Source organism: Macaca mulatta, chromosome 20 (assembly GCF_049350105.2).
Source record: "Macaca mulatta isolate MMU2019108-1 chromosome 20, T2T-MMU8v2.0, whole genome shotgun sequence".
Lineage (NCBI taxonomy): Eukaryota > Metazoa > Chordata > Mammalia > Primates > Cercopithecidae > Macaca > Macaca mulatta.
Window position 1 is genome coordinate 3,686,506 of NC_133425.1, and position 27,473 is coordinate 3,713,978.

At 60.7% G+C, this 27,473-nt stretch overlaps 4 protein-coding genes and 1 long non-coding RNA gene across 11 annotated transcripts in view; 3 read left to right on the plus strand and 2 right to left on the minus strand.

The window, feature by feature from the left end:
- CCNF (cyclin F) overlaps positions 1 to 8,463 on the plus strand; it is a 32,628-nt gene extending 24,165 nt beyond the window's left edge. For 3 of the 4 annotated variants that reach the window (XM_028840395.2, XM_077983485.1, XM_077983484.1), the window contains 4 exons: positions 2,947 to 3,046; positions 3,147 to 3,274; positions 5,110 to 5,279; positions 6,163 to 8,463. In XM_028840395.2, coding sequence (XP_028696228.2) covers positions 2,947 to 3,046; positions 3,147 to 3,274; positions 5,110 to 5,279; positions 6,163 to 6,638 — 874 coding nt within the window. In that variant the 3' untranslated portion in view covers positions 6,639 to 8,463. 4 annotated transcript variants of the gene reach the window in all.
- LOC144337817 (uncharacterized) lies at positions 2,290 to 9,523 on the minus strand. Its single transcript, XR_013411413.1, has 3 exons — positions 9,310 to 9,523; positions 5,870 to 5,996; positions 2,290 to 5,703 (listed from the first exon to the last, which is right to left on the minus strand). It is a non-coding gene; the product is annotated as an uncharacterized LOC144337817 (long non-coding RNA).
- On the plus strand, positions 9,462 to 14,777 carry TEDC2 (tubulin epsilon and delta complex 2). Of its 4 annotated transcripts, none has more exons than XM_077983490.1 (10): positions 9,462 to 10,051; positions 10,164 to 10,262; positions 10,505 to 10,575; positions 10,694 to 11,102; positions 11,607 to 11,660; positions 11,939 to 12,098; positions 12,273 to 12,384; positions 12,489 to 12,590; positions 13,828 to 14,080; positions 14,285 to 14,777. In XM_077983490.1, the coding sequence occupies exons 1-9, from the start codon at positions 9,885 to 9,887 to the stop codon at positions 14,076 to 14,078; spliced, it is 1,425 nt and encodes a 474-aa protein (XP_077839616.1). In that variant the 5' UTR covers positions 9,462 to 9,884; the 3' UTR covers positions 14,079 to 14,080; positions 14,285 to 14,777.
- A 6,862-nt stretch (positions 14,778 to 21,639) lies between these two features.
- LOC144337810 (large ribosomal subunit protein eL39-like) lies at positions 21,640 to 21,795 on the minus strand. The gene has a single exon (XM_077985326.1). It carries the CDS (start codon positions 21,793 to 21,795, stop codon positions 21,640 to 21,642), a length of 156 nt encoding a protein of 51 aa, XP_077841452.1.
- Positions 21,796 to 22,573: 778 nt separating this feature from the next.
- NTN3 (netrin 3) lies at positions 22,574 to 25,406 on the plus strand. Its single transcript, XM_015125385.3, has 6 exons — positions 22,574 to 23,907; positions 23,979 to 24,167; positions 24,262 to 24,411; positions 24,545 to 24,595; positions 24,713 to 24,787; positions 25,019 to 25,406. The coding sequence occupies exons 1-6, from the start codon at positions 22,980 to 22,982 to the stop codon at positions 25,366 to 25,368; spliced, it is 1,743 nt and encodes a 580-aa protein (XP_014980871.2). The 5' UTR covers positions 22,574 to 22,979; the 3' UTR covers positions 25,369 to 25,406.
- The last annotated feature ends 2,067 nt before the right edge of the window (positions 25,407 to 27,473 follow it).

Here is a 27,473-nt window from a genome sequence, read left to right on the forward strand (position 1 = left end):
TTGGGAGGCCAAAGCGGGTGGATCACCTGAGGTCAGGAGTTCGAGACTAGCCTGGTCAACATGACAAAACCCTGTCTCTACTAAAAAAACAAAAATTAGCCAGGCGTGGTGGCGTGCGCTTATAATCCCAGCTACTCAGGAGGCTGAGGCAGGAGAATCGTTTGAACCCGGAAGGCAGAGGTTGCAGTGAGCCGAGATTGCGCCATTGCACTCCAGCCCAGGCACCGAGTGAAACTACATCTAAAAAAAAAAAAAAAAAAAAAATTCCAGGACTTTCTTATCTCACACCTTTTTCACATTGAGAGCAGCTGCTCCCAACCCAAGCTCATTGCATAGGCAGCAGAACGTACTAGAAAAAAATGAGGGTGTCTCCCTGACCTGTGGTAACTTGTACCTGTGTCAAGTTGTCATCTAGCTCAGGCGCTGGCACACTGTGGCCCTCAGACAGCATTTGGCTGCTTTTGTGAATGGAGTTTTCTTGGCAGCAGCCGCCCTCACTGGTTTCCACATCTTCTGCAGCTGCTTTTGCTCTGGCAGTGGCTGAGCTTATAGTGCAGCGGAGACCACATGGCCCCCAGTGGGGAAAATACTCACTCCCCTTCCCTTGAGAGAACAGCTTCCACCCCAGTGCAGCCGTTGGTATAGATCTATCCTCTGTGTCACTGAGAAGATGGAGACTACGGGCAGGTCCCTTGCCCCATCATGCCCAGCTGTGGCCCCCTCTCTGCCCCAGCCCCACTGGGCTTCCCTCCACCTGCCCTGGCCCCTCCGCCCTTCTGTCTGCTGAGCCTGGCCCGGCCCTCGCTGCATCTGAGCCCCTTCACCTGCCCTGGCAGCTTCCCTTCAGCCCACGTTGGTTTGTTCTATGCAGTGCATGAAGCCCCCACCGTGGGCCGGGCGCTGGGGGAGAGGCCAGGACAGAGAGTTCAGAGGTCAGGTCATGTTGGGAGAAACGGCAGGCAGGAGCGGGGCATGTGGTACGGGTGGGTGCGGCTCCCTTCAGGGAGCGCAGCCAGGGTCACTTGGGCATCTGAGTCCCAGGCAAAGGGGGCAGCCACGCCAGGGCCCAGTGCAGACCAGCGGGGCCAGGGGCTGTGAGTGGAGTCATGGCAGTGAGGGGCAAGGGGGACAAGCATGGGGGTGAATTTGCATCTGACCAGCCATCTCCCTCTCGCCTCCTCAGTTGTGTTCACAGACTTGCTCCTCCCACCTCTCGGCACCACCACTCCCTGGTCTCCCCCTTCCCCGCTTCTGCCATGACTTCCCTTTCCTCAGCCAAATCCAGCAGACTCAGCAGTGTAGGCTTTTTTTTCCTTTTTTGAGTTGGGGCCCAGGCCGGAGTACAGTGGCGCCATCCTAGCTCACTGCAACCCTGACCTCCCAGGCTTAAGGGATCCTCTTGTGTCAGCCTCCCGAGTAGCTGAAACCACAGGCACCACCACACCAGGCCTGGGTGGCTTTTCTCCAGCCAGCATTACGCTGACCCTCCCTCCTTCGGGGGCCTCAGCTGCCTGCCGTAGGCCATGCGACCTGGGTATTAGTCTCCCTTCTCACCCACCCCAAGGGGCCAGGGAATTCTGGCTTTCTGCCACACCTCGGACTCCTTTCCTGGGAGACTTCATCACTTCCAGGATTCAGACCACGTCTCAACCTTGACCTGCCACCCACCCTGCCAGTGTGACTCAGCCATTGGCCTGTTTCGGCCCTGGTGGGTTGTGGTGCATGAACCACTGTGCACCCAGCTGAGGCCTCCACCAGCCGCTCCTGCTTCTCCATCCCTGCATCCTCGCCAGTGCACTTTCCTCGTGCGCTCACCGCTTGGGGGCTGGAGCTATCCGTGGTGGCTGCCCAGCCTTCTGGAACACTGGCAGCCACCCCACGTGTGTCTCGTGTACACTACCCAGGGCCTTGGTGTCCGGCTTCCAGGATGAGATCAGAACTCCCTGGGGGTCTCTTTGCCCTTGAGCAGCCCCTTCTCTGGCCCATCTGCTGTTTCTACCCCCTTACTGTACTTCAGCCACAGGGGACCTGGTGGCATCTCCCGGGCTTTGGCATGTGCTGCTGCTCATGCTGCTTTCTCCTGCAGTGCCCGGACCCTGTGCCTTCTGGGCAAGGAACGAGGGTGACAGTAGAAGGGTCGGCATGGATCTTACCCCCCCCACCTTTGCTTATGGGGATCACAGATCGTCCCAACACTGGCCACCAAAAGCTGTTTCTGAGCTGCGTTTATTCTCTTCCACCTGAAAAAGTTAATTTTTTTTTCCCAAACCAGATAAGTTAGAAACATTATTTACAAACTAAACTTCCTTTTATTGTATGATTTAATCGGCTTTTAGTTTATTCACACAGTTGTGCTTGTCATCACAACAATCAAATTTACAACATTTTCACTTTCCCCAAAGGGACAACACACCCCTCAGCTGTCACCCTCTGGTTCCCCGCAATTTCCTCAGCCCTAGATGACTCAGTGGTCTACTTTCTGTCCACGGATTTTTCCCATTCTGGACATTGCATATAAATGGAGTCATAGGACAGGTGGCCTTTTGTGTCTAGGTTATTTCCCTCAGTGTAATGTTTGCTGGATTTGTCCATGTTGTGGCGTGTGTACCTGCTTTATTGCTTTTCATGGCTGAATAATATTCCCCTGCATGGACCACATGTGTTTATCCATCCCACAGCTGGTGGACATTTGCCTATTGTGAACAGTCCTGCCATGAACATTCTAGTACAGGTTTCTGTGTGGACATAGTTTTTCCTTTTTCCTGGGTCTTTACCTAGAGAGAATTGCTGGGTTCTGTGGTGACTAAATTTAACCATTCGGGGAACCGCCAGGTCGGATTCCAGAGTGACTGCACCATTTTGCATTCTCATTGCTCACTTCAGTGAACTAAGGCTAAAAATGGGGTGGGGGTGCCTCACATGTCCACTCCATGTGACTGTTTCCAGCTTCCACGATGACGCCCCCAAGGACTACAGGCAAGTCTCTCTGACCGCCGTGAAGCAGCGATTTGAGGACAAGCGCTATGGAGAAATCAGCCAGGAAAAGGTGCCTCTCTCCTGCCACCTGGGCGTCTCATGGGGTGCTGGGGTATGGGCGGGCCTCACCCTTGGGGCCTCTGCACCCCCTAACTCTGGCTTCCCCTAAGGTGCTGAGCTACAGCCAGTTGTGTGCGGCATTAGGAGTGACACAAGACAGCCCCGACCCCCCAACTTTCCTCAGCACAGGGGAGATCCACGCCTTCCTCAGCTCTCCCTCGGGGCGGAGAACCAAACGGTTAGTTACCCTGCGCCATACAATGCTGGCACCCTCATGCCGGCCCAGTTCCCTCAGCGCTCCCTCACAGAGAGGCCTCCAAGGCTTGTCAGGGGAGCAGCAGATCCCAGGACAGTGACCCTGGGACAGAGCCCTGCAGTCATGCCTTAGGCCCCCGCGTAACCTCCACTGTCTCCAGCCCAGGTCTCCTTCCTCAGAGGCTGTTGCCTCTCCCTCTGCCTGGGCTCCCTGTGGAGGAAGATGGTTTCGAGCATGCGGGAGCCCAGCCTGGCTCTAGCCTTGCCCGTGCCTGTCACGCGTATCCTGGACTTACCTGCTCCATGATGCTGCTGTCACTCCCGGCACTCAAGTTGTGACCTAAGTCACATCCCCTGCACTTCCCTCACCACCCGTGTGAACCTGTTTACCTGCCTCTCCTATCTCAGCACCTTGGCTGTTCCTCCTGGAGTTAACTTCCTCTTTCCACCTCACCCACCTGGAGAACTGCTATTGATTCTGCAAGGTCCCGATGAACAGGGCCCTCCCTGTGCTGCTGGCCCTGCGCCTGTGACTCCTTAGCACCATGTGCACCCATAACTTTCCCAAGGGCGGGCACTGGGTGGCTGGGTCTTCCCTGTCAATACAGGACCAGGCAGGGCTGCCTCCGGGAGTGTTGTGTGGGGAGTGGGCCCCTGGCAGTAGACCTAAACTCCTGGGGAGCCCTGGGGAAGCAGCCGAAGCCCCCGCTACTGCTACTTCCCCAAGAAGCGTGATAGCACTTTCCATTGTGCAGAAAGCAGGAGACCTGACCCTCCTGTCTCACTCCACACACGCACCGACTCCCTGGGGCCAGGGTTATCACGAGGAAAGTCCATGTAGACACGCATAGCTACTCCAGGTGGGGGCCTGGCCCTGTGCTCAGCCTCACTGTGTTAAACCCGCTTCTCCAGAGGCCCCCCAAAGCCCCATCAGTCTCTGAGACAGACCCCCATGGGTGACACGGGTAGCTCTCTCCACCCCCACTCCCCAGTGGGCCCTGGGTTCAGGAAGTGGAAAGGCTCAGCTGGTGTGGCAGCTTTTCCCAGGCTCAGGCCCACACTCTGGCCTCCAGCCCCATCCCGAGCAAGACTTGACCCCAGTTGGGCATGGGTGCCGGCACCGCCCAAGGCCAGGCCATTCCATGCAATCTGCCTGGCCCCGGGCTGAGCACTGCCTGGCCCTTATTAATCAACACCAGAGGGGCTGGGCGCAGTGGCTCACGCCTGTAATCCCAGCACTTTGGAAGGCTGAGGCAAGTGAATCACCTGAGGTTAGGAGTTCGAGACCAACTTGGCCATCATGGTGAAACCCCGTCTCTACTAAAAATATAAAAATTAGCTGGGTGTGATAGTGGGCACCTGTAGTCCCAGCTACTCAGGAGCCTGAGGCAGGAGAATCACTTGAACCTGGGAGGCGGAGGTTGCAGTGAGCCAAGATGACACCACTGCACTCCAGCCTGGGTGACAGAGCAAGACTCCACCTCAAAAAAAAAAAAAAAACAACAACACTGGAAGGTAGCATCATCCTGGGGGTGTCCAGGGGACCAGATGGTTGGCCCAGGCCCCACAGCTGAGCCGGGTGGGCTGGGCTTCACACCCAGACCTGGGGCCTGAGTTTGCCTGAACTGTCCTCCAGGTTGGCCCTGCCTCAAGGGCTTATACCTGTTCTAGCTTCACCAGCATTTTCTACCCAGCAGACCCTTTGGGAGCATGCAGTGACAGGCCGGGGCACACGGGTGTTAGAGGTAGGTGCAGAGGGCCTGGCCTCCCAGCGCTGGCGCCCATGACCGGGTCTCCTGGGCTCTCTCCACCTTGCAGGAAGCGGGAGAACAGCCTCCAGGAGGACAGGGGCAGCTTTGTTACCACCCCCACTGCGGAGCTGTCCAGCCAGGAGGAGACGCTGCTGGGCAGCTTCCTCGACTGGAGCCTGGACTGCTGCTCTGGCTACGAAGGCGACCAGGAGAGCGAGGGCGAGAAGGAGGGTGACGGTGAGTGTAGGGCCAGGGCGCACTGGAAGGGACATCACACAGGGTGGCTCTCACTGAGGGTCTCTGGGCACCTGGCCCTGTGCGAGCGCTGTGGGAGGGAGGAGGATGTGCACAGAGCACAGGGCGGGGCCAGCTCCTGCCCTGCCGGGGAGTGTGTCCAGGCATGGGGAGAGTGAGAGGAGGGGAGAACCCCCAAAACACCACAGCTTCTACCATCACACAGGGATGAGAGGACTTAGGCCACACCTATCCGGCTCCTGCTCGTTCTGTGCTGGGAAGACCTCACTAGGATGAGGGAGGTAGAGACCTGTCTGGAGTTCATGGAGATCCTTCTAGGCCAGGTGTGGTGGCTCATGCCTGTAATCCCAGCAATTTGAGAGGCTGAGGCAGGAGGATCACTTCAGGCTAGAAGTTCAAGACAATCCTGGGTGACATAGCAAGACAAAAAATTTAAAAATTAGCTGGACAGGCTAATTTTTCTTTCTAGAATGTTGTTTGAGATGTGCCCACGTGGTTTACATGACACTCCTCACTGCCCTGCTGGGATCACTGCCCTGTGCAAACCCCAGGCAGACTGCATGGGTCCTTACCAGAAGCCCAGTTAGTGTGAGTCCTGTCGATTTCCCAGTTGCTTGCTTCTGCATCCACTTGGCTTGAGCTAGATGCCCAACTTGTCATCTCCACTGTCGTTGGAGTCATGGTGGGCAGCTGTCCAACCTTGGAAGAGGCATGTCACCCACACTTCTCACCACAGGAGGGTAACACAGAGGACCATAGCAAGGTAGAAGATTCTTGACCTGCACTTCAGGGTCCTGACCTGGAAGGGGGTCTCCCCTGATGCTTGGGTGTGACATGATCTCCCTCCCCACCAACCTTCCTGCAGTGACAGCTCCCAGTGGCATCCTCGATGTCACCGTGGTCTACCTGAATCCAGAACAGCATTGCTGCCAGGAATCCAGTGATGAGGAGGCTTGCCCAGAGGACGAGAGACCCCAGGACCCACAGGTACCAGCGCTGGATACCCAGATCCCTGCAACCCCAGGACCCAAGTCCCTGCTCCGCACCAGCCCGGAGCCAGGGAAGGACGTCACGACCTCAGGGTACTCCTCCGTCAGCACCACGAGTCCCACAAGCTCTGTGGATGGTGGCTTGGGGGTCCTGCCCCGACCTACCTCAGTGCTGTCCCTGGACAGTGACTCGCACACACAGCCCTGCCACCATCAGGCCAGGAAGTCATGTTTACAGTGTCGTCCCCCAAGTCCCCCCGAAAGCAGTGTTCCCCGGCAACAGGTGAAACGGATAAACCTATGCATACACAGTGAGGAGGAGGACATGAACCTGGGCCTTGTGAGGCTGTAAGTGTGTCAGCGCATTTGCCGCAGTGGATGTGTACTGAGGGGGCTGGAGGCGAGGGGTGGGAGCACAGCATAGGAATGCTGTGTAGATCCCGGAGGCCTTCGCACAGAGAGCAGAGAGGGTAACTTGTGGTCACCAAGTTTCTTTCTCCGCGGGAGTCCCTTGCAAACTATGAGAATGTTGAAATGAGAGTGAAGAGGTCAGATCCCTCTCTTTGGAAAGTTGAGCCTCAAAGCAGTTGGCCGCACTGCATGGAGGGCACCTCTCTGTCCCTTCCGTGTCTCACTGTCTCTAGAAGCTTCCGCCCATGTGTGTCCTGGTCTTCCCAGCCCCAGCAGAGCCTGGTGCCAGGAGCTGACAGCTTTCATGCTCAAGGCACGTGTGACCTGGGTAGTCAGACACCACTTGAGCTCCTGCCCACATCTGTCTGGTTTGGGGCTCCAGTGGGGAGCTGACAGCTCTGAGCACACCACTGTCCCCTTATCCACCTTGGTCTGCATGGGGCACCCACTTCCTTCTGGGTGGGTATTCCATGGTAAGGGGGCCTGTGTCCCTGCACACTGCGTGGACTCCCTACGACACGTTACTCATTTTAGAGCTCTGTCCCAGAGGCTCTGTCCCAGACATTTGTCTGTGACCCACAGATGTTGTCAATGTGAACACCTCTCTTTGTGCTGAATTTCTGGGCCACTCTTTTCCTCTTTGTTTCTAAATTTCCTTCTTCCAAGATGAAAACGAGAAAAACTTAAAACAGAAGGTATTAAAAAAACAAGAGATTCCTACCATTATTTAGGTTCAACTGCAAAACAAAAATCTTACTCCAGCCCCTCAATGCCATCCTGACACACTTTATGTAAAAAGAATTTTCCCAGAGAGGCTAGCCAGAAAAAAACTTGAAGTCCCCTCTAACATCTGAGGTGACCAAGAGGCAGAGTAGTAGAGCAGTCGGGGGCCGTGTCCTGGCTGATCCCAACTGCAGCTGTGCTCTGGGGATCCGTGGGAGGGAGGCAGACCCCTGGGCTTTCCTGCTGGCCACAGAGACTCCGCTTCTGCATGGAAAGGGAGCCTGGGAGACAGCAGTCCTCGCCTGGGGAGCCTGTCTGGGGCCATGTGACCGTGGCCTCTCCCTGGGGATGGGCTTACCACAGCACACTCACCCTGCTGCCATCCATTTCTGTTTCCTCTGCAAATGTAAGAAAGAACCACTTGACTAGAAGTGTCCCCCAGATGCTTTTTTTTTTTCTTTTGAGACGGAGTTTTGCTCTTTTCACCCTGGCTGGAGTGCAGTGGCATGATCTCAACTCACTGCAACCTCCGCCTCCCAGATTCTGCCTCAGCCTTCCAGGTAGCTGGGATTACAAGCACCCAACCACGCCCGGCTAATTTTTGTATTTTCAGTAGAGACGGGATTTCACCATGTTGGCCGGGCTTGTCTCGAACTCCTGACCTCAGGTGATCCGCCCACTTCGGCCTCCCAAAGTGCTGGGATTACAGGCATGAGCCACTGCGCCTGGCCCCCCAAATGCTCTTGAACCAGAAACCCAGGGCTGGGAGATGCTCACTGAGCTGCTGCTTTTCTGTGTGCTGGTGCTGTGTGTGTTTGTAAGTCTGTGGCAGCTGTACTCTTGCGACTATAAGGGAATTCTGGCCACCCTGGGTGGGGCGTGGTCGGGGTGAGAACCGAAGCGTTGGAACTGTAGACCCGTCCTGTCGACTGTGTGCCCCTGGGCATGTGTGAGCCTCAGTTTCCTCATCTGTAAGAGGGGGCGATGATAACCTACCTCACAGGGGTGTTATGAGGATTAAATGTGAGGAGGATAGTGACAAATGAGTGATGGACATCCTTTGCTGCCTCAACGCCTTGTCCAGGGGCTCTTTTGTCAAAATCCCAACTCTTCATGGAGTCAGTTCTCTGCTTTCTCCCAGCTTGCACCTGAAAGAGGAAACTACTCCAGGGGAGCCTGGCATCACCTGCTGGGGTGGGTGGTCTCCTGCATCTCGAGTGCTGCCTCCTCCTTCACAGAGAACCTCCAGGGAGGCAGGGCCACCGTCACCCTCCCCCACCGCTGATGGAGGGGCCCACCCTGAGCACTGGGCCAGAGCTGACTGGGTCCCAACCTCCCTGACAACTCCCTTTGTGCCCTCCTTCCCTTCTGCGATGACACCTTCCCATTAACGACTATGGAACGGACTCACCTGTCCCATCTTTAAACAGCACCCCCAGGTCTGTCTTTCCTCCAGCTACCACCTGGGATTTCTTGGCCCTAATTGTTTATTCTTGTTAACATCAACTACATGGGGCCCTGCTGCCCTCCTCACTTCCTCCCCCAGGTGTCCCCTGCATCACTGAAGGCCCTGTCTGCCGACCCCCCACCCCCCGGTGCTGTGTACACCGCCGAGACCTCAGCAGCGCTTGGCCTGTGACCCAGTCCCTCCCGCGACAGCCTCCTGTTGCCTCTGTGACACTGTCCTACTGCTGCTCCACCTCCCTGGCCATTGCCTGGGCCCCGTCACCTGTCCCTACCCGTCCCCTGCCCCACCAAGGGCCACCTCGCTGGGCCCACTGCTCCAAGGTCTGAGCTTCCTCCCCTCTGCCCAGTGCTATCACGTCACATGTCCAAAAGTGAACACTTTCTCCTCCCTCATCCCCGCTCCTGACAGGCGGCATCCTCACCTCCAGCAACCCGGGCGTCAGCACTCGTTGGCCCGGGCGTCAGCAGGACGGCGGGTCCCTGCGGTAGAGCACTTTCTTTTTTTTTTTTTTTTTTTGGAGACGGAGTCTCGCTCTGTCGCCCAGGCTGGAGTGCAGTGGCCGGATCTCAGCTCACTGCAAGCTCCGCCTCCCGGGTTTACGCCATTCTCCTGCCTCAGCCTCCCGAGTAGCTGGGACTACAGACGCCCGCCACCTCGCCCGGCTAGTTTTTTGTATTTTTTAGTAGAGACGGGGTTTCACCGTGTTAGCCAGGATGGTCTCGATCTCCTGACCTCGTGATCCGCCCGTCTCGGCCTCCCAAAGTGCTGGGATTACAGCCGTGAGCCACCGCGCCCGGCCGCGGTAGAGCCCTTTCAATCAGGACAGATGGAGCCTCTCGTAAAACCGTCACAGGCGCCCTGCAAGAGAAGCGCGATAATGGCGGCCCCATCTACCCAGTTACCCAAACCAAAATCCCGGCGTCGCCCGCAGTCCCCTCCCTGGCGGCCTCGGAGACCTAGGGGGCAGGAGTGGGTGGGGCTTGAGGCTCGCCCGCAATGAGGGAGAGAAAGCTTCGGGGGCGGCCCCGGAGCTCCGGTTCAGGATTGGGCAGCCCGGCCGGGAAGGGGCGGCCTTCCCGCCCGGAAGGGGCGTGGCTCTTCAGAGGCGGCAAATTGCAAGGAGACACCGCCGCCTTCATGCTGCCCGCGGACTGCTCGCGCCGGTGAGGCCTGCGCGGCGAGAGGGGGCGGGAGGACGCGGGCGGGCTGGCAGTCAGGCGCGGGGCCCGAGGCCCGACGCTGGCCGAGGTGATGAGCCGCCGGTGCGTCCCCCAGGCTGGTAGCCGAGCTGCAGGGCGCCCTGGACGCCTGCGCACATCGACAGCTGCAACTGGAGCAGAGCCTGCGCGTCTGCCGTCGGCTGCTGCAGGCCTGGTACGCGGACCCCGGGACCCCCTGGCCAGACCTCCCTCGGCCCCTCAGAGTCCTGCCCCGAGGTCCCGTGGCTGGGAGACCGGGCGCAGCCGCCCACTTCGGAGCTATAGGTTGTCAGTGCCACCCCCCGTACCCTGCAAGCTCTGAGCTGGGGGACTGCCGCGGGGCCGGGCAGCCCCCTTGCGTCTGTTTGGGCTGGGCCCTGCCTCCTGGCCGTGCGACGGCTGCCCATGTCTTTGTAGGGAGCCAACCGGGACCTGGGCTTGGGAGCCACCTCCAGAGCCAGAAACTAATGAAGAGGACCCCCTTCCAGGTAAACCTCCACCACCCACCTAATCCAGGTGCTGTTCTGGTCTTCTGGAGCGCAGTTGTGAGGGACCCTCCTGGGGGACAGTGGGGAGAGATCCCTGCGTAATTCTTGGCTTTCACAGCATGCACACCCAGTCCACAAGACCTCAAAGAGTTGGAGTTTCTGACCCAGGCACTGGAGAAGGCTGTTCGGGTTCGAAGAGGCATCACTAAGGCTGGAGAAAGAAACAAGGCCCCCAGCCTGAAACCTAGGTCCATTGTCACCTCTCCTGGCACGACAGCCTCCACCCCACCCCAGTCCCCAGGCCAAGCTGGTGGCCATGCTTCAGACAGGAGACCCACCAAGGGCCTCCGCCAGACCACAGTGCCTGCCAAGGGCCGCCCTGAGCGCCGGCTGCCGTCAGTGCGGGATAGGACCCGTGCTGGGATAGGAGCCCGAGCCCCCAGGCCTGGAGCGGGCCTCAGGAACCAGCATATGGCCCCATCGGCTGCTCCTCAGGCCCCAGAAGCCTTCACACTCAAGGAAAAGGGGTAGGTTTCCCAGACCCTCACTGGAGGGACTTCTGTCTCTGCCTCCTCAGACCCTGGCTAGCAAGGAGCCTGGGATTTAGGGTCACAGGGCAGGGCATTGAGCCCTGGGATGCACCCCTGAGGCTTGTGCTCAGAAGCTGGCAGAATGAAGCAGCTGTGTGGTGGTGTCCAGGTCGGCACCATCAGGACAGGGAAGTACTAGAGCCTGTCCTGCCCTCTCCTCTGTGGCTGTCCCCTTATTTGCCCAGGCCAGAGGCTGCAGATGGGCTCTGGAGGGTGTGGGCTCTGCTCACGGGGCCCCCTCTTCTCTCTACTGGGACAGCACTGGACCATGCTTCTCCCATGGCCGCTCTGGAAGCCCTATCCAAGGGGGCTTATCCTTGGTGGGGTCGGGTGTGGGAAAGGGGCAAGAAGCCTCATGCCTGATTGGGCTCTGAGCAGGAAATGGGAGTTGTAGACCCCAGAGCAAGGCAATGCTCCTCTGAACACCGGCTTCTCCGACAGGCACCTGCTGCGGCTGCCTGCGGCATTCAGGAAAGCGGCTTCCCAGAACTCGAGGTGAGGCTGAGGTCTTTGGCTGGACAGGGGTAGGGGAGAACCTGGAGGCATCACCAGCTCGGGTACAGGTTCGAGATACTTTCCAGTGGGTCTCTTTGCCTTCTTTGCTGAGTGGGGTCACTGTCGACGTTAAAAGTCTGCCAGCCTGTCAGCTCTGTCCCCTTGTTCTGGTCAGTGTCCTCTTGGTTCCCTGAGGCCTCTGGAGACCCCTCCAGGCATTCAGCAGAGCCAGATGCCCAGCCTGGGGTCCCCACCCTGGCCCTTGCCTACCTCCCAAGGCCCAGCTCACCAGCTGGAATAACCGTGTCCCTCTGTGGTTCCTGGGGCGCCCCTCGTGTGCACCCCAGCCTGTGGGCCCAGCTGAGTTCCATGCAGACCAGTGATTCCATGGATGCCGCTGCCGCCAAAACCCAGTTCCTCCGGAACATACAGACAGCTGTATCCTTGCTGGGCTTGTGGGAGCCTGGGGGGCCTCTGGCTCTGAACCTGGCAGGTTTGTGGAGCAGCCCCAGGAGGGGCTGGTGTGGGATGGCTAGGGCCACTCTCCAGGCCCTGTCCTTGGTGGGAGCAGAGGGGCTTGGCTGCAGGAAAGTTTTCCTGACCCATATCCAGTCAGGCGGGTCCCAGCCCAGGCTCAGTGCCGCGGAAGTGGAGGCGGAGGCGAGGCGCCTGCGGAAGGCCTGTTCACTGCTGAGACTACGTGTGAGGGAGGAACTCTCGGCAGGTCAGTGGGTCCTGGGTCTGTCTCGGGAGGAGCATGGAGGGCTAGTGCAGGGAGGGTTTCCAGACTGCCACGGACCCCACCTGCCCTCCCTGACTCTTCTGCAGCCCCCATGGACTGGATGCAGGAGTACCGCTGCCTGCTCATGCTGGAGGGCCTGCAGGCCATGGTGGGCCAGTGTCTGCAGAGGCTGCAGGAACTGCGTGCAGGTGAGACTCCACCCCCACCCTGCCACCTGCACTGAGGTCTGGGCCAGGTACAGGGTGCTTTAGCCAGCCTTGTCTGCACCTCAGTGAAAGGTGAGCAGCCCAGGGACCAGATGCAAGTTGGTGACCCCCCCTCCCCCGCCGCCCTCCTCTCCTCCTCAGGGCAGCTCCCCTACCTCGCTGCTCCCCACACATACAACCTCACTGCTCTGAACTGTTGCTTATTCACCCAGTTGTTGAAAAAGTGGCATGTGAGGGCCGGGCACTGTGGCTCACACCTGTAATCCCAGCACTTTGGGAGGCCAAGACAGGCGAATCACAAGGTCAGGAGATCAAGACCATCCTGGCTAACACGGTGAAACCTTGTCTCTACTAAAAATACAAAAAATTAGCCAGGCGTGGTGGCGGGCGCCTGTAGTCCCAGCTACTTGGGAGACTGAGGCAGGAGAATGGTGTGAACCCGGGAGGAGGAGCTTGCAGTGAGCCGAGATTGTGCCACTGCACTCCAGCCTGGGTGACAGAGTGAGACCCCGTCTCAAAAACAAAAAGAAAAAGTAGTGTGTGAGGCCGGGCATGGTGGCTCACGCCTGTAACCCAGCACTTTGGGAGGCCAAGGCAGGCGGATCATTTGAGGTCAGGAGTTCAAGACCAGCCTGGCCAAAATGGTAAAAGCCCATCTCGACTAAAAATACAAAAATTAGCTGGGTATGATGGTGCACGCCTGTAATCCCAGCTACTTGGGAGACAAGCACGAGAATTGCTTGAACCCGGGAGGCAGAGGTTGCAGTGAGTTGAGATTGCGCCACTGCACTCCAGCCTGGGTGACAGAGTGAGACTCCATCTCAAAAAAAAAAAAAAAAAAAAAACAGAAAGTAGCTCATGAGAATCAGCTCCCGGAAGGTGTTTATTTATAGAACTTGTTTTCTCCTTTGTATTTTCTAATTGCTTGACGTTTTAAGAGTGAAAATACACCATTTGTCAAAAGGAAAGCCAGTCTCACAAAAGTCGTGCATAAACGCAGTAAAGAAATAAGGCAGACAGAGGGCCACCCCACAGAGGACTCCCTGCCAGCAAGTCCAAGCTCAAGACACACCATCTTGCACGGGACTGTCCTAAAAGCCCACCTTTCCCCTAAAGGCAGGGCAAGTGGTGCAGATGCCTGGGAGAGCCAGGCAAACAGGAAAAGCTGGGCCGCGGTTTCGGCTGCCACCCCAAAGGCCACATTCTCCTGTGCCCACAGCGGTGGCGGAACGGCCACCATTACCGTGTCCTGTGGGGAGGCCCCCCAGAGCCTCGCCGTCCTGTGGGGGCGGAGCGGAGCCTACATGGAGCCCCCAGCTGCTTGTCTACTCCAGCACCCAGGAGCTGCAGACCCTGGCGGCCCTCAAGCTGCGAGTGGCCGTGCTGGACCAGCAGATCCACTTGGAAAAGGTGCTTCTGGAAGAGGAGATGGGGGTGCAACAGAGGTCTGCAGCCTTGAGGAGGACCTGAGGGTAGGGGCTTGACTGCTCCACCCCCCAGAACCCAGGAGAATGGGGACAAGCCTGGGGTCTGTGTGTGTGGGTTGGGAAGTGCACGGGCCAGACTGAGCTAGGGATGGCAGAAGGGAGGGGCTGAAGCATGGGGGCTTCAAAGCTTGTCCCAGGATTGCCCCCAGCCTAGGTGCCCCTGAGACCTTGGCCCTGCCCTGCCCCCAGGTCCTGATGGCTGAACTCCTCCCCCTGGTAAGTGCTGCACAGCCGGAGGGGCCGTCCTGGCTGACCCTGTGCCGGGCTGCACACAGCCTGCTCTGCGAGGGAGGCGCACGTGTCCTCACCATCCTGCGAGATGAACCTGTGGACTGAGCCTTTCCCATGCTGCACCCACCAGGCCTCAGGACCACCTGGGCGCTGGCCTGCCAGGGAGCATCCCCTCAGCCCTGTTCAGATGGGTATTGGGGGTGTCTTCTCTGGCACTGTGCTTGGGGACCCAGAGATGCCTGTGCTTCCCTGGGAGACCTGGTGAACTGGACCAGGTGGCCTCAGTGGCTCTTCTCAGGACAACTAAGCCTGCTGGTCAGGGCTGACTTTCAGCCTTCCCAAGGCTCCTGGACTCCAGAGGCCAGCGGGGAGCCTTTCCTGGCTCCCTCTGTTTTCTCTCAGTGTAAACCAAAGAGCTGCTTGTGTGATATTAAAGCCACTTTAGAAAGCATTTGTACTTATCTTTGTCGAGACAGTCTCACTCTGTCGCCCAGGCTAGAGTGCAGTGGCATGGTCCTGGCTCACTGCAACCTCTGCTTCACAGGTTCAGGTGATTTTCCTGCCTCAGCCTCCCAAGTAGCTGGAATTACAGGCTCCAGCCACCACGCCTGGCTTTTTTTTTTTTTTTTTTTTTATGTTTAGTAAAGATGGGGTTTCACCTTGTTGGCCAGGCTGGTCTCAAACTTTTGACCTCAGGTGGTCCACTTCACCCTCCCAATGTGCTGGGATTACAGGTGTGAGCCACTGCGCCTGGCTGAAAGCATATGTATTTAAATCATGCCAAGGTGGGACTTGGGCCTTTGTTTCTTTTTTTTTTTTTTTTTTTTTTTTTGAGACGGAGTCTCGCTCTGTCACCCAGGCTGGAGTGCGGTGGCCGGATCTCAGCTCACTGCAAGCTCCGCCTGCCGGGTTCACGCCATTCTCCTGCCTCAGCCTCCCGAGTAGCTGGGACTATAGGCGCCCGCCACCTCGCCCGGCTAGTTTTTTGTATTTTTTAGTAGAGATGGGGTTTCACCGTGTTAGCCAGGATGGTCTCGATTTCCTGACCTCGTGATCCGCCCATCTCGGCCTCCCAAAGTGCTGGGATTACAGGCGTGAGCCACCGCGCCCGGCCTTTTTTTTTTTTTTTTGAGACGGAGTCTTGCTCTGTCACCCAAGCTGGAGTGCAGTGGCGCGATCCTGGCTCACTGCAAGCTCCGCCTCCTGAGTTCACGCCATTCTCCTGCCCCAGCCTCCCGAGTAGCTGGGACTACAGGCGCCCGCCACTGCGCCCGGCTCATTTTTTGTATTTTTAGTAGAGACGGGGTTTCACCGTGGTCTCGATCTCCTGACCTTGTGATCCGCCCGCCTCGGCCTCCCAAAGTGCTGGGATTACAGGCGTGAGCCACTGCGCCCGGCCTGGGCCTTTGTTTCTTTATGATTTTGTTTATCAAGTTACATCACTGGTTGATACATGTCATGCTGAAAAGGAATGTATCAAGTGTATTTATCAAGATTATAAATGGGCTGGATGTGGTGGCTCACGCCTGTAATCCCAGCACTTGGGGAGGCTGAAGTGGGAGGACTGCTTGAGGCCAGGAGTTTGAGACCAGTTTGTACAATAGTGAGACCCCATCTCTACACAAAATTTTAAAATGAGCCGGGCATGGCATGTCTGCCTGTAATCCCAAGTACTTGGGAGGCTAAGGCGGGAGGATCGCTTAAGCCTAGGACTTTTTTTTTTTTTTCTCTGTCACCCAGCCTGGAGTGCAGTGGCGCAATCTCAGCTCACTACAACCTCTGCCGTCTGGGTTCAAGCAATTATTCTGCCTCAGCCTCCCAAGTAGCTGGGATTACAGGTGCGTGCCACGACGTCTGGCTAATGTTTGTAGTTTTTTAATAGAGACAGGGTTTTGCCATCTTGACCAGGCTGGTCTTGAACTCCTGACATCGTGATCCGCCCGCCTCGGCCTCCCAAATTGCTGGGATTACAGGCATGAGCTACCGCACCCGGCCGAGCCTAGGACTTTGAGCCTGCCGTGAGCCATGATTGTGCCACTGTGCTCCAGCCTGGGCGACAGAGCGAGACCCTGTCTCGATATCCCTTCTGTATAAAGGACGGGACAAGGCCACTCAAGGTGGGCCCAGCACTGCTGAAAGCCCCACCCTCTGTAGGCTGTAAGCTATACTCATTCATTGGAGGACACGAAAACCACAAGGCCATATTGGAGAACAGGCCAGTCACTGTCTCTGCCACAGCCACCCAGCTCTGCTTCCCACTGTCTGCTGGTACCCACACCCAGCTCCCCCTCCTGGCGCTGTCGCTGGGGCGGTTGTGGGGTCACCGGTTCACATGGCCTCCACCAGGAAGGGCCTTTTACCTCTTCACCCTTTAGCCACTCCACTCTCACCTCCTCTGAGCCTCCTTCCCTTCCCCATGAAGGCAGGAAAGAGCAGGGGTCAGGGTTGGGCCCTCTGCAACCACAGAGGTGGGTTTGCAAAATGACTTGTTTTTGGCCCTGGGACTGGGCAGGATTCTCAAGGACTCAGCCCCAGTTGTCCAGGTTTGTCCCCACTGTCATGCTGGGTGATGGTGGTGATGACCTTAGGGGCCGGCAGAGATTACTTGTTGCATCTCAAGTGCTGGCCACAGGCCGGGCGCGGTGGCTCACACCTGTAATCCCAGCACTTTGGTAGGATGAGGCAGGCAGATCACCTGAGGTCAGGAGTTCATGACTAGCTTGGCTAACATGTTGAAACCCTGTCTCCATTCAAAATATAAAAACTAGAGGACAGGCGTGGTGGCTCATGCCTGTAATCCCAGCACTTTGGGAGGCTGAGGTGGACGGGTCATGAGGTCAGGAGATCGAGACCATCCTGGCTAACACGGTGAAACCCCGTCTCTACTAAAAATACAAACAGTTGGCCGGGTGTGGTGGCATGTACCTGTGGTCCCAGCTACCTGGGAGGCTGAGGCAGGAGAATCGCTTGAACCCAGGAGACAGAGGTTGCAGTGAGCCAAGATGGTGCCACTATACTCCAGCCTGGGTGACAGAGTGGGACTCCATCTCAAAACAAACAAAAAAATTAGCTGGGCATGGTGGCGGGTGCCTGCAGTCCCAGCTACTCAGGAGGCTGAGGCAGGAGAATCACTTGAACCTGGGAGGCAGAGGTTGCAGTGAGCCAAGATTGTGCCACTATGCTCCAGCCTGGGTGACAGAGTGAGACTCTGTCTCAAAAAAAAAAAAAAAAAAAAAAAAAAAAAAAAAAAAAAAACTGCTGGCTGCAAAGGCCCTGGTGCTGGCCATGTTCAGTGCTCATAGTGTTCTTTAAACGAACCTGCACTGAGGGCCCGAGGCATCCCAAACATTTGGGAGTTGGGGCCAAGTGCTCTGTGTGGACGGCGCAGGAGCTCCACCAAGCCCAGCTGTGGGCAGGTATCTGCGACAGGGAAGATTACCAGCCTCTTCCCCAAGGTGCCCCCCTGGACAGGGCAGCAGGACAGAAGGTGGGTGGCACTCGGAGAAAGCTGGGTCTACTGAGAACCAGATGAAGCATCGCAGGTAGGTCCTGCTTGTAAAGGGCCTGACAGTCCCGCAGGCCAGAAACATGCTCAGACCCAGAGTCCCGAGTTGAGGGCTGCTGGGGACCAGATGACAGAGACCAAGGCAGGAAACCAAAAACCATGATCCTCATTGCATTGAGGGGGCACCTCCAGGGACAGAGCAGCTCCACCCCCTGCCCCTGCAGCCTGGCAGCAGCCCCAGGGTCACACCCCTTGTGCAGATCAGCCAGCCTCGCCCCTCCGAGCCACCCCATTGCTGCCTCCAGGCTTATGCCCAGGTGCCTCTATCTGCAGGAGCCGCTGACTTACTTGAAGCCCCAACCACACCCGGACTGTACACCCGTGTGGCTTTCCAGAGCAAGTGGTCTCTACCCAGCGTTATTTCACTAGCTGACTTGGCTCATCCCCCATGCCTACTGGATGTTTACCTCAGGAGGACAGGGGTGCTGTCCCCCTCTACCCTGGTCAGGCCCTGATGGGAGCCAGACATGCACTGACTCAATGATCCACCAATCCCGGGGCCAATCCAGAGGACAGTGGTTTCCTGGAGCAGGGAGGCGGCCTAGATAGCTTTGTGGGGGTCCTGGGGAGGCCCCGACACAGGGGTCCAGGGCAGGAAAGACAGGTCTCCTCCTGCGACTGACGCCCGCCCACCCCGATTCCCCGCCAAAACCCAGAGGCAGCTGCTGACTCCCCGGGCTCCCAGCTGGCGTCACCACCTCTGGAGCCAATGGGCTCTGACGTGGCGAGCCCGGAACGCCATTGGGACTGCGCGGGCGTCCACACCACCCACCGAGCGCGGCCACCGGGTTGGCGGCATGAGCGCGCCCGAGCCTCCGCACGCGGCGCCCGCCTCGCCACCTGGGCCGGGTCTCGTGCACCCGGAGCCCCCCGGGGTCCTGCGCGCCCTGCTCTTGGCCACCGGCGGCGCGGGGGGCTCGTGGCCGCGCTGCATTCTGCCGTTCGGTGCCGTGGCCCCCACCAGCCATCACCTTCTCGCTGCGGGGACCACGCCTGGACCTGGCCCAGGGCTCGTCGCTGGCCGCGCTCAGTGCGGGCCTGGGGCTCCTGACCGCCGCCTTCCTGTGCTGGCGCGCTCGGCGGAGGCGAAGGGCCGGGCGCAGGGAGCCGGGGGCGCCCTGAGCCGCGGGCAAGGCCCCCTCCCATCGAGGTCACCGCGAGCCGGTCGCCCCTCCCTCCGACCTCTCCCCGACCGGGCGGGCGCAGTGCCAAGCGCGGTCGCAGAGGCCGCCTCCCATACCCCATCCCCAAATCGTTTCTTCTGGAACCCTTTGGGCAGAGGAGGCCACCGGCCGTTTCCCTCCCTCCCTTTCTGCTTTCCCTCTCCTCCCTCCGTCCAACGTCGCATTTCAGCTTTTGACTTGGCGCGCAGAGCTGGCGCGACCGCAGAGCGGCCTGGCTGGGCAGCGGTCTGCGCGGCTCGGAGATCGACCTGGCGCGAGGGTGCTGGGTGCAGGGCACCGCGACGCGGGTTCGGCCACACCACTCGCCGCTGGGAGCCAGCGCTGTGTCCGCTCCTGGGCTGTCTGCCTTCGGGGCTCGGTTGGAAACCCCCCGAGGCATAATAGGCGCTCAATAAATGTGCAATAGGTGAATAAGTGGTGGCTTGCAGGCGTCTGCGGGGAAACAGCAGGTTCTAGGCTGGGCGGGGAATTATTGGATCAATGGGCATCTTACAGGAAAGACTCTCAGCTCCCTGCTGCCTGGGACTGTCCAGCCCCTCTATGCCCTCACCCCAGCCTGTGTCCCAAAGCTGGAGCTGCCGCTCTAGGGGCAGGGGGGGGGTGGGGTGGGGGAGGCCAAGCACTGCAGCCTGAGTTGCAGGTGGGGGGAGGGGAGGCGGAGCTTCTTTGTTACAGAAGGTGCCAGGAGGGGGCAGGACCAGTGGAGAGGTGGGAGGTGGCAGAGGCCCCAGCCAGAGGCTGGGACAGGTGGCTGGGTCCCTGGAGAGCAATAAGTCCCGCTTGGGGGCTGTGGGGAGGCCCTCCCTAACTTCCAAACACCATCTGTGAGGGCTGGGGGTGGGGGCAGAGTAGCGTGTGCAGAGGTCTGTTCCTGGGGAGAGGCTCTGTGGCCAGCGGCCTCCTGCCTGGGGAGCTGGAGATACAATGGCCCTCTGGGCCTACAGGGCCTCCCTCGACCTCTGCTGACCCAGATGAACAATTGCACCAGGGCTGAGCACCAGGCACCTACTTTCCCTCACCCCAGAAGCCACCAGACGTTCTGCAGACCCCAGTCCTGGCTCACAGGGAAGCTGAGCTGGAGACAAAGCTGGCCCCTCTGATGAGAGTGGAAGAGGATGCTGGCCACTGTCCCTCCTGCAGCCTGGCTGGCGGCCAGTCTGGCAGTGGCCCTGCTCTGGCAGTGGCCCTGACGTCCAGAGACAGCCTGGGTTTCCCCAGAGGCTTGTCTCTGGCCAGGGGGACCCCTCTGTCAGGCCTGGGCTTTTCTCTCTACTGTCCCAGAATGATGATCTCAGCCCCCATACTCCCCCAGGGTTCCTCCCACCCTTAGGGTGGGGTGGCGGGAGGTGGGGGTTGGGAGCCAGAAGGACCTTGAAGAGGGTGGTTGGGAGTTTCAGGTTCTAAGTTTGACTAAGCGTGAGCCCTGTCAGATTCAGGTCCCTCACCTTGTCAAGAACACAATTCCCATTCTCTTTATCAGGGAGCTGAGGGGCAGGGGCCCTGTGGTAGAGAGAGAGCCCCCCAGCCCTTTCTGCTCAGTCCTCCCATGCCCCCATCCCTGTGCATCTGTGGCTGTCACACGCAGATGTGTGGCCAGGAGAAGGTGCCCACCAACCAGTGTCAGTTGCTCCAGGAGCCAAGCCAGGTGCCCTGTCACTCTGTCTTCCCGTTCCTCCCCTCCATGGTCAGGCCCTCCTACTCCCTCCTCTGGTCCTTCAGTTTCTCCTGGGAGGCTTCTGTGTCCTCCTGTCCCTCCTCTCCCAAACAGTGTGATGCTTCTGCCTCTCCATCCTCTTCCTCTTGGTCCTTGCTCATCTCTGGCCGTGTCCAGGGTAGCACGCACGTAGCTCCCTCCACCAGCTGCAGGCCTGGCCTCCCATCTGAAACGGGATATTCAGGCCTCGATGATGCCCCTGCATGGAACTTGTTCCCTGCCCCGCCCTGGGAGGCTTGGCCTCCTCTGTCAGGGACCTAAAAGTAGGAGGGGAGGAGGTTTCTCTGACCAGAGCTGTTCCTGGACCCTCTTTGGTGGTGTCGCTCCCAGGCACAGCTGCCCCATCCCCAGCTAGTCCCCAGGCCACCCAGCTGGGCTTCTGCCTCAGTTTCCCTGCCCAAACGTGCTGCGACGTGGGGCAGTGGGCTCCAGGTTGCCACCAGCCCCTTCCCATGATTAAACCCTACTCCCTGCCCCTGCAGAGAGGTCCTCAACAGCTAACCAAGTCCCTGAACCCCAAGGAGCCACCCCATCCCACCCTCCAGCTTCCATGTCCTCTGCCAGCTGGGCCCATGGCAGAGATGCAACTAGAAACTTGCAGACCCGGGGAGCTTTGGGATCAGAGTCTGGCCTGGTGCAGGGGATGCTGGCCTTATGTCTTTTTTTTTTTTTTTGAAATGAAAGGCCTCACATATTTATTACTGAACTCAGCCAACCAACGCATTCATAATAGATTCAGAGAGGAAAACACGTCGAACTCTCCAGATAGTGGTGACATTTTCAGTTTGATATGGTAATGTGATCGTGACCTTCAGACAGCACAAATATGTGTGCCATCTCATGTAATTCCTTACAGACCCAGCTTGGTTCTTCTCCAATGTCTCCTTTTGGAGTTGTACCTGATTTTATTTCCAGTTTTCATCTGAATCCACTGGGGAATGGGACGATTTTGCTTTTGTTTCCTGGCCAGGAATCGCTTAATCCTGAAAGTCTTGTGAGAAGACATGGCGAGAAGCAGAGGCAAGAACACATCGCGATGGTGGAGAAAAGAAAAGAGGGGGTGGCCTCATGTCTTAGCCCAGCTCAGGCCCACAGGGGTGCCCCCCTTCCTCAACACAGACAGGAGACACTCCAGTCTGTGCAGCTCCAGACTTGGGCCTGATACTACTTCGGGTTCATCAAATCCCACAGCTTCAGAGAGCCTCGTGAGTAACAGGCGTCTGGCGGATGAGGAAAAAGGACCCCAAGCTATGCAGCCAGAAATGGAGCAGTTTGGATTCAAAATTAGACCTGACCCAATCCTGGGTTCTTTCTACTCCAGTAGATGCTGCTTTGGGGATGACCCTTCAACTGGTAGTTACTTGGCTTCCCTACCCAGGGAGCATCCCGGCCTTCTGCTGTCAGACCCGGGTCTTGCCTGCCTGATGGGCTTCAGGGAGGAGGTGGCCCAGACCCCCGTCCAGCACGTGGCACAGCCCCAGGAGCAGTAAAGGCCTGGCTGTGGGCCCAGGACCCTGCTGGGTGGTCCTCCACGGGCTGCGAAGGCTGAGCTGCCCCCCTCCAGACCCCTCCCGCCAGCGCATTCCTGGCTCCCCGGCCCCTCCCCTGGCTCCCGGGCCTCCCAGCCCCCTTCCCCGCTGGCCCAGCCCGCGTCTGAATCTGCTTCTGATTCCAGCTCTGCCGATGAGGCCCCCTCCCCTCCCCTCCCTCCTTCCCGACCGGAGCAGCCCCGCCCCCGGCTGGGCCCTGGCTTGCGCCTGCTGCGCCCCCCACCCCCTCCTGGCACAGCTCGTCCGCCCTCGCTGCAGCCGGGAGGAGGCGGCGGCCCGTGCACCGCAGGCCCCGCCCGCCCACGGTCCTTCCCGGGAGGCCGGGAGACCTGCTCCGCCCGGCCCTCGGTGGGTGAGTGCGAGCGGCGGGTGGGGCCTCCGCGGACTGAGGCACCGGGAGCCGGGGCGACGCCTGTCATCGCTCTAGGCCCAGCGGGAGGACGCGCCAACATCCCTGCTGCTGTGCTGAGCCCGGGGCGTGCCCGCCGCTGCTCCCACCACTGGGCCGGGCTGAGGCCGCCCGGGGGCCCTGTTCCTCGGCATTGCGGGGCCTAGTGGGCAGAGCCGCGGAGGGGGCTTCTTCTCCCCGAGGGCAGCGTCTTGGGGCCCGGCCGCTGGCTGACCCGCAGCGGCTCCGGCCATGCCTGGCTGGCCCTGGGGGCTGCTGCTGACGGCAGGCACGCTCTTCGCCGCCCTGAGCCCTGGGCCGCTGGCGCCCGCCGACCCTTGCCACGATGAGGGGGGCGCGCCCCGGGGCTGCGTGCCGGGCCTGGTGAACGCCGCCCTGGGCCGCGAGGTGCTGGCGTCCAGCACGTGCGGGCGGCCGGCCACTCGGGCCTGCGACGCCTCCGACCCGCGACGGGCACACCCCCCCGCCCTCCTGACTTCCCCAGGGGGCACGGCCAGCCCTCTGTGCTGGCGCTCAGAGTGGCTGCCTCGGGCACCCCTCAACGTGACTCTCACGGTGCCCCTGGGCAAGGCTTTCGAGCTGGTCTTCGTGAGCCTGCGCTTCTGCTCAGCTCCCCCAGCCTCCGTAGCCCTGCTCAAGTCACAGGACCATGGCCGCAGCTGGGCCCCTCTGGGCTTCTTCTCCTCCCACTGTGACCTGGACTATGGCCGTCTGCCTGCCCCTGCCGATGGCCCAGCTGGCCCAGGGCCTGAGGCCCTGTGCTTCCCTGCACCCCAGGCCCAGCCTGATGGCAGCGGCCTTCTGGCCTTCAGCGTGCAGGACAGCAGCCCCCCAGGCCTGGACCTGGACAGCAGCCCAGTGCTCCAAGACTGGGTGACCGCCACCGACATCCGTGTAGTGCTCACAAGGCCTAGCGCGGCGGGTGACCCCAGGGACATGGAGGCCATCGTCCCTTACTCCTACGCAGCCACTGACCTCCAGGTGGGCGGGCGCTGCAAGTGCAATGGACATGCCTCACGGTGCCTGCTGGACACACAGGGCCACCTGATCTGCGACTGTCGGCATGGCACCGAGGGCCCTGACTGCGGCCGCTGCAAGCCCTTCTACTGCGACAGGCCATGGCAGCGGGCCACTGCCCGGGAATCCCACGCCTGCCTCGGTGAGGCCTTGGAGGGTGGCCTGGGGACCTTGGACCCAACCAGTCTGCCCCTGACCCATCTCTCCCTGCAGCTTGCTCCTGCAATGGCCATGCCCGCCGCTGCCGCTTCAACATGGAGCTGTACCGACTGTCCGGCCGCCGCAGCGGGGGTGTCTGTCTCAACTGCCGACACAACACCGCTGGCCGCCACTGCCACTACTGCCGGGAGGGCTTCTATCGAGACCCTGGCCGTGCCCTGAGTGACCGTCGGGCTTGTAGGGGTGAGCCCACCACCAGCCACCTGCGGGCCCTCATCCTCTGGCTTCCCAGATCCCCAGACAGGCTTCTGACCAGGCCCTTCCCACCTCTCCTCAGCCTGCGACTGTCACCCCGTTGGTGCTGCTGGCAAGACCTGCAACCAGACCACAGGCCAATGTCCCTGCAAGGATGGCGTCACTGGCCTCACCTGCAACCGCTGCGCACCTGGCTTCCAGCAGAGCCGCTCCCCAGTGGCGCCCTGTGTTAGTGAGTGACCCTGCCCTGCCTCAGCCACCAAGCCAAGGCCACCCAAGCTCCCTGCTGTTGTCCCGTCTTTTCCCTGAGCCCTGCAGATCTCTCTGCTCCTCCATCGCAGGCCATTCTCCCTCCCTCTCTGCAGAGACCCCTATCCCTGGACCCACTGAGGACAGCAGCCCTGTGCAGCCCCAGGGTGAGTGGCCACAGGACAGGGCCCCAGACGGGCATGACTTTGGGTGAAGGGGCTCTGGGAGGAGACGGTGGGGAAAGGGGGGCAGGGGAGTCTGTCAGCCTCCCACCCTCTACCCAGACTGTGACTTGCACTGCAAACCTGCCCGTGGCAACTACCGCATCAGCCTAAAGAAGTTCTGCAGGAAGGACTATGGTAGGTGCCCTCAGGCCTCCCGCGGACCTTCCCTCCTCCGCCAGCTTCCTCTTGGAACGCCTTGACCCTTGCTGGGCCCCAAGGCCCATCCATCCTCATCCCTCAGGTCCCCCACGGGGGGCGGCCCCGCTCCTTCAGCCCGCACTGTCCTCCGGGTGTCCTCCCCATGCCTCCCTCTACCCCGGGCAGGCCGCCGCCTCCTGACCCCACCCCCTCTCACTCTCCCCGCAGCGGTGCAGGTAGCGGTGGGCGCGCGCGGTGAGGCGCGCGGCGCGTGGACGCGCTTCCCGGTGGCCGTGCTCGCGGTGTTCCGGAGCGGAGAGGAGCGCGCTCGGCGCGGGAGCAGCGCGCTGTGGGTGCCCGCCGGGGATGCAGCCTGCGGCTGCCCGCGCCTACTCCCTGGCCGCCGCTACCTCCTGCTGGGTGGCGGGCCTGGAGCCGCGGCTGGGGGCGCGGGGGGCCGGGGACCCGGGCTCAGCGCCGCCCGCGGAAGCCTCGTGCTTCCCTGGAGGGACGCGTGGACGCGGCGCCTGCGGAGGCTGCAGCGGCGTGAGCGGCGAGGGCGCTGCAGCGCCGCCTGAGCCCGCGGGCTGGGCAGGGCGGGCGCCGCTCCCACATCCAGGCGCACGTTCATCCGGTGCCTTCGCCTGCCAGGAGTCCTTGCTCGCGTCGCGCGTGTCGCCACCTAGGCCGCCGCCGTCCCCGCCGGCAGCTCCCTCTGTACCTCCCGTCTGGCCCCGGGGGGATGTGACCGGCGCAGCGACAGCCCGCCCCGCACAGAGGCGGGTGATATGGCACACCCAGAGGACCCTATGGTCTCCTGCCCCCTGGCCGCTGGCCCTGTCCCAGGGGCACTGTGATACCCGGAAGGCTGTGAATTCCTCGTGATGCCAGGCCCTCTCGGGGATCTCAGATCATCCCCGGGGCCGCTGTGATGCACAACCCCACCCGTGCAGCGACCCGCCAGGGAGCGCGCTGACCTCCCCAAAGACTGTGGCCACCGCAGGCGCCTTGGACCCCCATGGGGGGACAGGGCGTCCCCTGCCTTCTGCAGCCCCGCGAGGGCGGTGGCCTTGGCCCCTGCAGGCTGGGCGTCCACGTTCGGGTGCCCCGCGGCGTCTGCTGCCGGATCCCGCATCTTTCTTGGCCGCCTGTGTCCGCGTCTGCGGGCTCTGTCCGGCCATCCCTCTCTCCGCCGCGTCTCTGACCTTCGGCGCCACGGCTCTTCAGCTCAGGGCCCGTCCCAGAACCCCCTTCCAGCCCTTCTCCCCCCGCTCGGGAAGGGACGTCGCGCCCACGCGGTTCCAGATCCACGCGTGACCCGGCCAGGCGGCGACTCCGACAGGCAGCTGTCCGGGCCCCCGATGCACTCGGCAAGTCCCTGCCGACCCCCGTCCCCCTTGGCTCGTCTCCCCGGGACCGCACTGCAGTTGCCTCCCCTCCGCGCGGGACCGGTCCTCAGCCGGCCCCTGCTTCCGCCGCAGCAGCCGCCGACCACCAGCGCGCATGCCCAGAGCCGGGCAGGCCGGAGGCCCGCGGGCGCACCGGAGCCGGCACTGGGCGAGAGCTCGGCGGGGGCGGGGCCCAGCGCGCGCGTGCGCAGAAAGGCCGGCGCGGCGAGCTGAGGAGAAAGCGGCGCGCGGAGGTGGGTGCGCTCGGGGTGTGCGGGGGGTGCGCTGCGGTGTGGCCCGGCCAGGTCCCCGCTGTCACCGCAGTCGACGCGTGCTGGGGGCGGGAACGTGGGGTCCCGGCTGCGGGCCCCATTCGAGGCGGGGATCCCTGGCCACGCGCTGGTTGGGGGCTCCGGAGCCCGGCACTGCCCGGCGCTGCAGCTGCGGCTTGGCCTACGGGCGGGGGCCCAGGAGCGGGACCCCCTGGGTGCGAGGCCCGATCCCCGCCCGGTCGCTGGCCCGCGACTCGGCCCGGGGCATGGTGTCGTCGGGAAGGGTGACTGTGTCACTCTTTCCTTGGGGCGTTTTCCGTCTCCGCAGGGTCGGAAATCCTCTTCGGGGCTCGGTGAGATTGCAACAGATTCTGATAAGTCCTGCCCTGTGGACCTGGAGCAGCCCCGGGCCCCGCCCCGCCCTGCCCAGGGATGACACACGCCCCCACCGCCCACCCGCTTGGGGGTCCGCTAGCCCCCGGCCCTGTCCAGTGGGAGCCCCTCTGGGTGCGCCTTGCCAGGCGGCCGCTGCCCTCCGGGCCCTGGGAGGTGGGAGCCAGGGACCCCCAGCTCCGAGCCAGCACAGCGGAGGGGAGAGCCGGCCCCACCTGGGCTGGGCTGCACCTGTTCCCGCCCCCTCCAGGCGGGAGTCCCCGCGGGCTAGCCACAGGCTTTCTTTGATGGCCGTGCCCCTCAGGGAAATGCGCTTCGGACCCCTGGGTTACTGCTTGCGGGGGTGATATTAAAGGCCAAAGGTTGTCTAAAAGCCACCTGGGTGGTGTGGAGGTGCAGGTGGACTGTTAGGTTGGTGGCTGTGGTTGTGAAGCCGGTGTCACTGTCTTTCTCCAGCAGCTTTTTCCAGAAAGGGGGCGTCAGCCTGCCCTTCCAGGGCGATAGAAGCACTAGCGGGTGATTTTTCCCTGTTTTGCTGTGTTTGCTCCGGAGTCACCAGGTGACTTCCAGGCAATGTGCAGAAGGAACCGTTCCATTATTTGGCACGTGGGCCGTTTCCTCCACCCGAGG